The 12,946-nt window shown below is 34.7% G+C and overlaps 1 protein-coding gene across 1 annotated transcript; it reads right to left on the bottom strand.

Annotated features, from left to right (window-relative positions):
• Positions 1–2,696: 2,696 nt before the first annotated feature.
• LOC147409416 (phosphoglycerate mutase-like protein 1) lies at positions 2,697–12,644 on the bottom strand. Its single transcript, XM_086428670.1, has 10 exons — positions 12,383–12,644; positions 7,662–7,723; positions 7,408–7,515; positions 7,208–7,287; positions 6,598–6,760; positions 4,454–4,528; positions 4,235–4,323; positions 3,802–3,921; positions 3,096–3,140; positions 2,697–3,009 (listed from the first exon to the last, which is right to left on the bottom strand). The coding sequence occupies exons 1-10, from the start codon at positions 12,528–12,530 to the stop codon at positions 2,886–2,888; spliced, it is 1,014 nt and encodes a 337-aa protein (XP_086284796.1). The 5' UTR covers positions 12,531–12,644; the 3' UTR covers positions 2,697–2,885.
• Between the last annotated feature and the right edge of the window lie 302 nt (positions 12,645–12,946).

The raw sequence follows: 12,946 nt of genomic DNA, 5'->3' as shown, positions 1-12,946 counted from the left end.
CCAATAATCTTTTTAACTTGGAATATTTTAAAATATTATAACAAGGAAGAAAATCCTAGCCTTGCAATATACCTAATCAAATACAATTGATTCATGTCAAATCAAATTATTCGTGAAAAATATTCAGAAAAGTCTTCAAAGAATATTTAGTTGGCCTTGTGATAATCCCAAGGGCTGCTCAATGCGGAAACTTGGTCTCACTCTCAATGTCTCTTCAGATGAAGATAAAGAGAGATGGAGCAAAGCAAAAGCAAGAAGTTTTCCTTACGGAACTGACATTTCTCTTTCGGTCTCAATCATTTCCTATGAATACGTATTGATCTAGCATTTCTCTTCTTGGACACATATTTGAAATAAAGGTTTTACTCCTCTCTTGTTGAATAAACGATTTAGTTAGCACACGTTAGAGTGTCATAAATACACTTTCCGAATTTGAATCTAAAGGTATTTTGGTAAAAGAATAATTTTTTAAGGTCATTTTCGATACAAAATATTATTTCCAAAGTGTATTTATTGGACTGTAAGGTTATTTATTTTAACAAGACCCTAAAATAAATAAGGATTTTATAAATGTCTGTCTTAACGGTACATCTTAAAGTGCAATAAATACACATTGGAAATTGGGAGGTTATTTTGATAATAACAAAAATAAATAAAAATTTCAAGGTCATTTTTGGTACAAAATCCAATTTCCAAAGTGTATTTATTATACTTTAATGTGTGTCATTAGGGCACACATTAACAAAACCTAATAACTCAAGATCTAATAACTCATGAAGAACGACTTATGGAAAAAACACATGATCCCAACCAATTAAATATAAAATCCAACAGCTGAGATTTATTTTCGATATAAGTATCTGTGGGATGTGTGATATGGAGAATACATATTTAGACAAACCATACTTAATCAAAGCTCACATTCGTAATATTCAATTGTCCACAAGCCATAATAATAAGATAAAATATATTTAAAAACAAATTAAACAAAAAATATATAATTACTATAAAAATATTTGTATATCAGTATATTGGTATCAGGTTTGGGCTGAGTCGGGTTGCTCGATCCTCAATCTAAACTCAATCGGAATTGAGGTTGGGTTGAGATATTCTAATCCTGACTAACTCATTTTTCACATAACTCAACCCAAGTTCACTCATCAATCTGGTTGAGTTCAAGCCAGTCTACCCAAGTTGCAGCCCTAGTGGTGGAGGTAATATTTTCATTTTCTTCAAATATTGGATGGCCAGGTAAGCAGGGAAGAGAATTAAAACCCTTATTTCAAATAGTGTCGTGCTGGAGTAACATTGAAATGTACACAATGGGAGACATTTTTGATGTGAATGTGTGTCACAACCATAAAATTAACACGCTTGTTAATAATTTCAAGAAGTATATTTTACGTTAAAGCACTAAGAGAATAGATTTTCATAAGCTTTTCGGGACATCTACCTCTTGATTTTCCAATTCCTTCATTCACAAGTCACTTTTCTCCATCACTATCAATGACTTTAATACAAACTTCATTCTTGTAAACTATATCGAAGGAACGATGAAGTTGATCTATCACCTACTGATCTATTATGTATAAAGGGTTACCACACATTGAAAAAAGTTCAAAAGTTGTTTACGACCATATAAAATTCTACATCTAACAATTAGAAATCTATAAAACAAAGTCCACATATGTGATCTTTATCTCGTCCTGAGTTGCCTATTGGTCAAGAATCTCTCTTTGATTTCTTGGATTTACACTTTAAAGTCTAAATACAGTCATATTTAAACTTTAAAGATTGGTATTTCTGCTCTTTGAATCCCGAGTACCTTTACTTTGTTAAAGATCTTCCTTTCCTTCAGCTTCTCTTTGATTGTTCAATTTCTTCCTTCAGAATTATTATGTCCATTTGTCTGAGTTCATTAATAACAACATATTGCATACTTTATTCTATTATAGATCAAAGTGGGTTGATTGTTGTGATTTTTCCATTAATACCCTTACAGGGACTCTGGCATTAACTTAAGCTTATCCCATTTAATCACTGTCACTAAACTAGTCCAATCATCATTTTAACATTCGTCCACGATTGAACCATCTTGGGCTCGTTGATAAACGACGGAGATATGCCATGTGATTCATCCTTTCACATTGACTTGTCTGAGATTCAGTATGACTCAGTTGTGGGATTGAAAATCTCCAATATGAGATAACTGAGTTAACACCCTATTTTAAAGGGTAGCATTTTGAGGTTCCTCACTTGCCATTGCAGCATATCTTATCGACCAAATTGAAACCAATGCGGAGAATTACTTTCTAATACTTTTTGTTCAGATCCCTCGATCGGATTCCTTATAGATGGTTTGCCCCCAACTCATACGAATAATCTCTTCCTCTAATAGAGGTGAGAGTTCATATGAGTGCTCTTGCAGTGACTCACTCCACTTAAAAGATGATCCATAGATTTCATAAGAATTCAACCTTGTCATTGCCAATTCCTAAGAAAGGACATCACTTCAATGTTCGCTGTAAGTATTTCATACTCTTCTTGGTTCTTGCGGTGTGCTAATATTCCTTAATGCATTTTATATAGAACTCCTATTGCATTAGCTATCTTAAGTCGGATACACAAAACATATACTCCAACTCCAATTACATAAAATTTCAATTTTCATTTGGTTGTGTGTGTGTATTTGAAAGTGTATACAACTCATTCTTATTGAAGAAAGAATCAACGGTTTTTCACAACTCAAATTTCACATATTGAAGATTTTCCAAATTGCCTCCAAAAACCACCACTACATAGTAGATGAAGTGGGTACCTAAACACGCCCAGTTTCCACGAATGATATTACGGTGAATTGGACTCAAGTTCCAGTTTCCCGCCGCCTAGGCTGATGAATTGGATACTGTCTTCTCTGGGTGCTTTTCTTGTGCAACGTCACTTGGGAGGTCAAGTCCCGGGGGAATCTTTCCTGGGTAATTTGTTATCGGGAAATCTGACCCTATCATACTGCAGATTCAACAAAAAAATCAAATTTCAAAATCTGAACAAGAAAGAAACAAAGGAAACAAGATGTGCTCACTAGACCAACTCACCTTCTATCAACAATTACCATTGAACGGAGCTCACAATTGGCAAAGCTGCATGTGTACAAGGCAGAAATAGCAAGCGCAAGTTAGAGACCATGCAATATTGTGTGTGAATAAGAATTTTACTATTAAGCTAAGCAAGTTCAGTCCCATAAAAGTTGCACATCAATCAGTTTTCTTCCTACTATATACGGAGGAGTCCAGAGACCCTACATTAGATTCATTTTTTAATTGTGTTTTAAGTTACAGTTAAGATGGCAAGTTTTAGGAAAGGAAGTTCACAAAGTGAGGTTTCTCATATCTCAAGGACAACTTATCTTCAATGTATGGTAAGTAGGCTTTTTTATAAGCTTCTAAGATAAGTAGATGGTAAGTAAAAAATGAACTAAGCAAATATATGCTCCGTATTTTAATGCATGAACTACTTTAGTTCTCCAAATTTCAGAACCCAAGTTTTGGTACAGTATTACTAGAATCTAAAACTAAATAACTAAAATGGTGTAAACAAAACTCAGAATAGAAAAATAAGAGGATACGTCAAATTGACTAATTGATCTAAAATTGCATAATCAGTAAAGAGTTTATTGCACTAAGCAAACCATGATTTTTATGCTTTTTTTATTAGAATCCACGAGTTTTATGCTCCAAATATATCATGGTGAATTTCAAGTAATTCTCACACAACCAAAGCAGAATTCCATTGAACACTTACTGCTTGCAGATTTCATCCTTGATCAATGGATGACAGTCATTTCCAAATGCTTTTAGGGTATGAAACAAGAATCCACTATGGGTAACAATAGCAATCTCCTTCTCTTTCCGTGTCCACAACCTGTATGGAAGAAAATAAAGGAAGTGTTGAAGTTTCTTGGGTCCCATTTGTCCCCAGTTCACAGATAACAAAACATCAAAGAACATCTTGCTAGCTATTTGATGAAGTATGTACTTGTCTTACTTGAGAATTCTCTGAAACTATTGGCTCTCCGAATTCATGGCATATGCATGTTATAACAAAAGGAACTAGATGAAAGGATATTTTTGCTTAGGGTCCAAAATGATTTGACACAATTCCAGGTTTTAGACATGTTTTTCTGTCTAAACAATTTTAGTTTTCAAACGTAAGTCATATTAGCAAGAAGATTCACCAGTTCAAAAACTTCATTCCTCTCGCTGCAACATCTTCATTTGGCTCTCTAATATTCTCCTTCCACAGAATGTCCTCGTCACTTTCTATCTGAACAGAAATTCAAATATTATTAGCTCGAACCTGAGTTCAGAAACCTAAGATGAATCATAACAAATGAATTCCTAACCAGTACTAATTCAAGATTATATACTTTATAATTCATATCAGAAGTACTTACAAGTGAAAAATCAATTGCAGGAAAAATATACTCATACTCGCTAATGCTTCTCCTCTTATCGCATGGGTGAACTCCCTGTAGTTAAAAGTAAACATCAGCAATACAAAAGACTTTAAATTTAAAAATTAAAAAAAACAAATCAGGTCTGGAAACCCTCATATTCCGCATTATTTCTCAGTGCGTCAAATTTGAACAGAGAAAGAAACCTCTATATACCATCTTTTTCATCTATTTCTTCAGATGGGGAAATTATACAACTTGAGGAAAAGTTTTGTTTTTTTTTCTTTTAAATAACATCTAATAATCTGAGAGAAATCCATAAATTCCACAAAATAATCAACTAGCCATTCCCTTAGATGTTTCATGCCACTATAAATAAGGAACACAGAAAGGTGCACAGGAAGGAATAGCCAATCTTAAGATTATCCAATGAAACTGTAAAATTTAAAAAAATAAATAAATAACTAAGAATAACTACTTAAGGTAGGGATGTCTTGGATCCCCAAGAAGCCAATGCCTAGATAAGAACAAAATCACATTTTTTGCAGTTGCCATAATCATTATGTTTGTATGGTGGTCCCAAAATCATTTACACATGCATGTAGGTTTGCAATAGGAACACTATGTATGGTACAACAATTGAAAAGAAGACCAAAATGAATGTATAAATAGTTTTACAAAGTGGAGGGAAATATATATAAAGAGTAGATTACAGAATCCTTTTTGTATGAATAAGAATGATAATCAATTTAATGAGAGGCTGATGACTCGATACATAATAAGCATCATATGACTTGAAAGAAAGAAATTAATTCTGTAAATTTATACAGATTTTGCCACTCTTAAATCTTGTTTGGAAATCTCTAACAAAATCGGAACACCACATCTCAAGTCATACCAAATATCTGGAAAAAAAAAATTATATACATAGGGGAGCATTCAAGGGCCAAACATTTCGTCCTATATGGGTTCGAAGTTTTGGAATGGGCTGATTTTTTGTTAGAATGATCTCTATGGTGAGGAGATCATCCTCACAAAAAAATCAGCCCAGTCCGAACCTTCTAACCCTAGTTTACAAGTTGAAGACCGTGGACCGTCAATTATTTGTAAACCACTTTCGATGGGGTTAGAATTTTCAGAATGGGCTGATTTTTGTGAGGATGATCTCCTCACTATAGAGATCATCCTCACAAAAGATCAGCCCATTCCAAACTTCTAACCCATATAGGATGAAACACGTTGGCAAAATGTTTGGCCCTTGAATGGTCCCCATATATATAGGGGAGCGTTTGGCAGACAATCTTAGGGGGACAACGTTGGGAGAAAAAATTTGTCCTATATGGCTTAAAAGTTTCAAATTGGGCTGATTCTTTGTGAAGATGATCTCTATGTTGAGGAAATCATCCTCACAAAAATCAGCCCAATCTAAAACTTTTAAGCCATAAAAGACATATTTTGTCTCCCAACGTTATCCCCCTAAGATTGTCTACCAAACGCTACCCATATATATCCCTATATGGGTCACGTTCGGTAGCCAACACCTTCGTCCTATATGGGTTAGAAGATTCAGATTGGGCTGAGTTTTGTGAGGATGATCTCTATGGTGAGGAGATCATCCTCACCAAAAATCAGCTCAATCCAAAAATTTTAACCCGTATAGGAAACTTTTTGGATCTCTAATGTTGGCTGTCGAGTGCCACTCTATATATATAGGGCAGCATTCTTTTGACAAAATCCTAGACAAAGCATTTTGTCTTATATGGGCTAAAAGTTTCGGAATGGACTGGTTTTTTTTTTAGGATGATCTCTATGGTGAGAAAATCATTCTCACAAAAAATCAGCCTATTCTGAAATTTCTAACCCTAGTTTATAAGTTAAAGAATCGTGAACCGTCAATTTTTTACCATTAGTTTGTAACCACTTTTCATGGGGTTAGAAGTTTCAAAATTGGCTGATTTTTTGTGAGGATGATCTAATGACTATAGAGATCATCCTCACAAAAAATCAGCCCATTCCAAAAAAATTTAGCTATATAAGACAAAACTTTGTCTAGGATTTTGTCAACCTGACCCATATATATATAGTTGCCCATTCTGTTGCTTGCAACTCTGAACAAAATCAAATCAACCTGTGACACGACATACCAGATGTTCTCGACATTGCTCTATCACTATAAAAGGTGGGCAATTTAAACTTGAATATGCAGAACGATCATTATTCCCTGCATTTGCCACCATTAGTGGAGGTACATCCATACCATCCACATAGCCCTCACCACCAAATACTCCAACTGCAGTCTGCATTGTCCTGCAATGCAAATGTGGAAGAGAACAGTTACAAATGAATCTTAATGCATCCATCAAGTTCCATCCTATTTATAGTTTGTACAAGCACCATTTCGAAGACTACTTCGCAGTCAGTCAAAGCTACATTCTTGTGAACAAATTCCTGAAAATAATTTCTTTTGTTAAAAGTGCTGTATAATCTCTGTTCCCTTTGATAGATCTTTTGCTAAGAACCGTATAATCTCTGCTCCCTTTGATAGATCTTTTGCCATCCCCACCACCACATATACACACTCACCCAGACGTTCAAGACCAAAAAAAAAAAAAAAACAAGCACCCTCATTCAGAGGAGTAGCAGAATCCTAGCTAATTATTTGATCACCATGTGAAGTACAAGAAAAGTTTTCTATAATATACAAAATAAAAAGAGGTCATTCACAAGAATCTTGAGACATTCTCTATTTAGTACCTTAACAAAGGAGATGCAATAACTAAATCAATCCTCTTGGCAAGTCCACATGCATGAACATGCTTACGCAAATTATCAACCTGTTAAAATACCACAAAATCTTCTTAAACATTTTTCCTTCATGTGAAGACAGATCAAATTATTCAGGACTGAACCAAAAACATTAACTGTGTGAAAGCATATGAATAATCAATTTTTACCTGCTGCCACCCTAGAGGGGTGAGATGTGCGTCAAAAAGTGCTGGAGATAGATATGCTTTATGGTCCTTTTCACCTTCTACATTGTGAATCCCCTGAGCATGCCTCACCTAAACATATGGTTTTATATGAAGAAAATGTATTTAAATACAGAGAAATAAAAAGGGGGGGGGGGAACCTTGGAAATATTTCATAGGTTCAAATCAACAAAGGAATTGACTGACACTATGAGGGGAAAGGAATAATTAATACAAACCAAGTGCACAGTTTTAGAACGGTGTAATGGAAAGAGACTTGGACCTGCAGTGCAATCCATATCTGCCAAGTAACCAGGCAAGAAAATCAGGTTTCACGAGAAAGGAAAACAACACACTAGCAAATGAAAATGTCAACCATCAGGCTTCCAAGGAGTTGATATTTTTTTTTAAAGAGAGTTTTATTAGAAGAAGAAACTAGACTATAAAACAAACAACTATATAGGAAAACAAGGTGATACAAAAAGAAATCCAAGAGCTACCCCTACCCAGCAAGACCCTTTTGAACTCCCTAAGAACAAAAGGTCATCTATACAAAGACCATTTTACACAAAGAACAATATATCAAAGCCTTCCTATTTGTCCACAAACGCCTTACTCTTACTTTCCTCTCAAATACTCTGAATGATCACAATTTTAGATGAAATATTAGAAACCCTGATAAAGAATCTTGGATGGTTTTACTCCCAATCATTAAGATTTCTCTTAAAGCATAGTTCCAAGAAAAACCCTCCCCAACCAGAGGACCATAAATTCCTTAATGGGATGACCTTTCCGAGAGAGAGAGAGAGTAGCAACGAACATCCTCTTTCAACCTTTTCACAATGCATGAAGGTATAAAGTGACATGTAGAAGGGGGAGGCTGGATAATGTACTTAAGAGCCACTTTTTTTAAGTGATTGAATATTATTAAAAGAACCACCATATATGGAAGAGGTTTTCCGACAAGTTACAAAAGGAAGCATATTAAAACCAACAGCAGCAATATTCTCACTGACGAATATTAAATCAAGGGCGTATAATTGATCAGCCCCTCCAAATTATCAACAAGTCCCCCCACCCTAATATCTCGGAACTTGTTTACAATCGACCAATCCCTGAGGAGACTACCAATCACTATGCAAATGGGATTTAAATACCATGGTCTTCAGATACTATTCGTCTCCCTTCAAATGCCCAATATTTAATGAAAGGAAGCATCCTCTGTAAAACTTCCCCTTTATAACTCAAAAATCCACCTAGCAATAGACTAAAAAACCACTAACCTTGGGAAAGACACAATCCCAAGGGAACATTCTTTTATGGAAGGAACAACTAGAAGAATAGGAAGTATTTTCATTTGACATTATCTTGGTTCATGAAGATTTTTGACAACCCTACAATGAAAATGTCAAGAACATTCTATGGGAAAACCATGCAAGCTTACATGAACTTTAGTGGCCCATGATGTTGGCATGTGAAAGCGATTTTAATACTTGTGGATAGCCCAAGAAGAAGAACAATGGTCTACAGTAACACCCAAGATGGAAAGATCTGTAGTTTATTTCAAGATGAAGGTGGGTAAATCCCTCTTCGTTTAAGAACTTAATTCTAGCAAGACGTGGTGTGGAAATACTACACTGGCTAAGCCCCGACACTAGTAGACATCAAGAACACCTTAATGATTTAACATTTTATGTTGTTAATGATAGTCCTTCTTCTTCTTCACTTCATTTTTACTTGTTTTGAGGTACTACCTAGTTACTCTGGAGATCGAATAGTGTGGAAAGCAAACTCTAGTCCCTAGTCTCGAAGCAATTATGTGGAATTATTGTTTCTTCATAATTCATATAAGGGCCTTGACAACATTCCCGAAATTGGTTGATGGTATTTTTCCTATGAAGACATCCATAAAGAGAAATTATTGGGGTCACGTCACTTTTGCACTTACTCTCCTACTCGTGATTTGTTAGGTTCAATATTTCCTTCACATGGAAAATATTAAGTTGAAGGCTATTCACACACAATTTATGCCTAGGATAAAAAGCTAAAATGTAAAGGGACTTTAATTGAGTGCTCATACAAGTATCATTTTTAAATTATGTCCATGGATCATTAATACGCTAAGATTTCAACAACATTGGGATGTTTGCAAAGATGAGTCTACCAATTCGAAGACCTCATGAGAAGATGGGAGTGGGTTTATTCTATTGCTATGTAATCAAGTCCTGCCGTCCGGTTTGCTTTATTCCGTCATGTTTTCTCTATTGTTTGTTATGTTTCTTCTTCTTGGTTTGGTAATCTTGACCATTCCCCCTTAATAATTAAATTATTACTCATCAAAAAACAAAAAGATGAGTCTACCAAAATAAAATATTTGAGAACTATATATTATTTTTTTAATAAGTAAATGCTTGGTTAGTACAGGAATATTATTAATTGTTAATAATTAGCATAAAAAGTATGGGTTCAAGAGGTTTGAACCTAGGATCTGAGAACAACCTCCAGAAGTCTTACAACTTAGCTAAGTGGCACTTCTTAAAGTATATATTATTTATTATTGCCTGCAAATTGCGAGAGTGACCTAAGGGAAATTAAAATTAACAATCTATATAATAAAACACAAAGAGTGTCTTCCCCCAATGTTTATCCCCATAAAAAGCAGTTCAAATTCAATGCTGCATGCATTTCCAGGAATAATTTCAACTTTGTTCTCATATCTCTCTCTCTTTTCAAGAATACTCTTCAACTTTATTTCATTTTTCTCTTTTAATCCCTTCCAAATAATACCCCTCCAACTTTATTGCATTTTTTCCTTCTACCCTTTTTCCAATAATACCCTTACAATTTATTATTTTTCCTCTTTTACCCCTTAATCCCAAAAAGGATGATCGTGCCACAAGTAGGGATGTCAACGAGTACCCAATTATCCGATGTACCCAGAACCAATTAATTAGTTTTGGATCCACTATGAGAGACCTGCTTAATTTTTGGGTCGATTATGAGTAGTCATTTTAAGGACCCATTAGGAATCAGGTCTCCATCAAGTAAACTAGTAAATAGGTTTTTTTTTTTGTTTTTTTTATTTAAGAGGATGTTTATATTTATTATTAGTAGTATTATTAATTAATACTAATTACTAATTATGGAGAGATATTTCAATATTCAATATCAACACGAAATTAATTCTCAAGTCTCAACCCTTTCTATTTTCTAAACGTCTATACATATTCCCTTCTCTCCTTCTCAAGTTTCAACTTCAAAGAAGGAACTGAATTGCACTCACAAACTTACCGGTTAGATTTTTTTTCTCATCTTTAATCCTTTTAAAGGTCAAAACACACCAATCAAAGTTCAGACAATACAAAAAAAATAGAAGAATTACTCTTATTAAGTTAGTAAGGATTTCACCTTACTAAGGATCCTGGGGCTCACCTTGTGACATCAAAAATCACAATCCCATGATTTAGGGTTGTAGAGAACAAAATTCTATGAACTTTGGGAAAAAAAAAAAACATTAAAAAAATTGTTATTTATCTATTTTTATTTTTGTACGAGTTTTAAGATGAAATTTAGAAGGTTATGGTGTTAGATTGCTAATGTGGTAATCCATATGAGCAAAGCAAGCCTTAGTAATTAAGTCAAATTATTTTTATTTTTTATTTTAACGGGTTTCCAATGGGTATTCTGGTTCCAAAGGTCTCATACCAAGAACCAAAATCAATCAGAACCGAAACCGATGTTTAAGTTCAGGTCTGGTTCCGGGTATACATGGACCAACCCATTGACACAACTAGCCACAGTGCAAACTCAAGTAAATCAATAAAATCCAACCTAAACGTTAATGACCTAGACTGGACCTCATTTTCCATGAAGCACTATTACGAAAAGAGTCAATGTTGGAGTGAACTCAAGATTGACATCGATTCTCACTTTGTAGACATGGAGATACGTACAGAACCATAGATGTTTTTCACTAGTATCTCGATGAAAAAACATCTATGGTTCAGTACACACATCCACGTTAGCAAAGTGAGAATCGATGTCAATACTACATCATTTTCTTTTTCAGATGAAGCCAAATTCTCACTAGATTCAGCAGTAACTCCCAAATCAAAATCATTGTCAATATGTGCAAAGACGTTATAACTCTAGCCCTTACCCAAAGTCAGACTCAAATTTAAAATTTGAGTAAAACTGTCACTTTTGATGCTCCAGTCCTTGAACCAAACTGATTTTCACCCAAACTCAAACTCAAATCAAGGAAGAGTTTGAGTAAAACTCAAATCACAACGGTCATTTTTTACATAAGAAAATTACTTTTCATACTTAGTATGTTTCAAATATTACTAAGGGTCATCCAGCCCATACAGATTCCCACATTGACAATTTAACATTAGAGCCATCTAGATTTCATGGAAAAACTAGTATTCAAAACAACACAAAAAACAATCTGCTTTGGACTTCATTCAAGATGTTGAAAATGGATGGCTACCGAACTCCCAAATTTAAAATTAAAATCCAACTGTGAAAATTAACTCCTTTTTTTCTAATTTTTTTTCCAGAGGTTCTAAAATTTTGTCCTCTACAATTCTGTGGGATTGGATAATGTTTTAGGATGCCACAATGTAAGCTCAAGACCCTCAATAAGATTTGAAATCTTACTAAGTTAGTAAGGTTAGCCTGATTTTTTCACTTTACCACTGGAGTGCTTCATATCAAATGAAGCTTTTACTTAAATTTTAGTACATATTATGGCTGGAGATGGCCTTACAAAACCTATCCAGTTAGCTCAGAAAACCTCAAACTAAACCATAAAACCACAAATTAAGTCTACCTAAGCATACGAACTAGAAAACCAGAAATTCTGATATAATAAATAAAAAAAGTGGAACTTGGATTAAAATTCAAATGATTTATAATCGAAGAAGAGATCCAGAGAAGGGGATTATCTAGGGTTTACCTGAGAGAGAGGAGGAGGAGGAGGAGCAAATAAGAAGTGTGGTACGAGCTTCTAGTGGTGCTCGCAAGCAAGATCTCTTGCTTCTGTGCTTCTTCAACTTGAAAAGGGAAGGAAATAAGAAACTTATAGAAATGGTGTTACTTGTCATAGCGGCTTATTAGTATGTGTTCTCCCCAAAATCCCACGTATATGCCTCGAATTGCGTGACCATTCTTTCTTCTTCTCTCTCACTAACATACGCACATTCCTAGCTACCACGTATATGCCTCGATTGATTCTAACCACTCCATGAAAGTATACGATACTTTGTGGTGGGAAAAAGCTTTTGAAGCGGACAGCTCGCTTCAAAATTTTGAAGAAATCCTCTCCACTGAATTCCACGTGGCATTTAAATTTTTTTCTTAAATATGTAAATCGTGAAATAATTTTAAAATGCCACGTGTCTTATAATGACGAGGGTTTCTTCGAAATTTGAAGCGGGTTGCCGCTTCGAAGTCGGACTCTGTGGTGGAGGTGCGTGTGGACGATGGAATTTTTCGTTGACCTCCACTTTAAACTGGTTAT

Source organism: Akebia trifoliata, chromosome 2, assembly GCF_017979445.1.
Source record: "Akebia trifoliata isolate Shusen 1 chromosome 2, ASM1797944v1, whole genome shotgun sequence".
Classification (NCBI taxonomy): domain Eukaryota; kingdom Viridiplantae; phylum Streptophyta; class Magnoliopsida; order Ranunculales; family Lardizabalaceae; genus Akebia; species Akebia trifoliata.
Note: the sequence above shows the minus strand (reverse complement) of the source record. Positions and strands in the feature narration are given on the sequence as shown.

Excerpts from the sequence above, each read along its gene's own strand:
- LOC147409416 (XM_086428670.1), bottom strand. The coding sequence starts at position 12,530 with ATGACAAGTAACACCATTTCTATAAGTTTCTTATTTCCTTCCCTTTTC. Across the intron at positions 7,724-12,382 it reads CTCCTCCTCCTCTCTCTCAG|ATATGGATTGCACTGCAGGT; the intron begins GTAAACCCTAGA and ends GTTACTTGGCAG. Across the intron at positions 7,288-7,407 it reads CCCCTCTAGGGTGGCAGCAG|GTTGATAATTTGCGTAAGCA; the intron begins GTAAAAATTGAT and ends GTATTTTAACAG.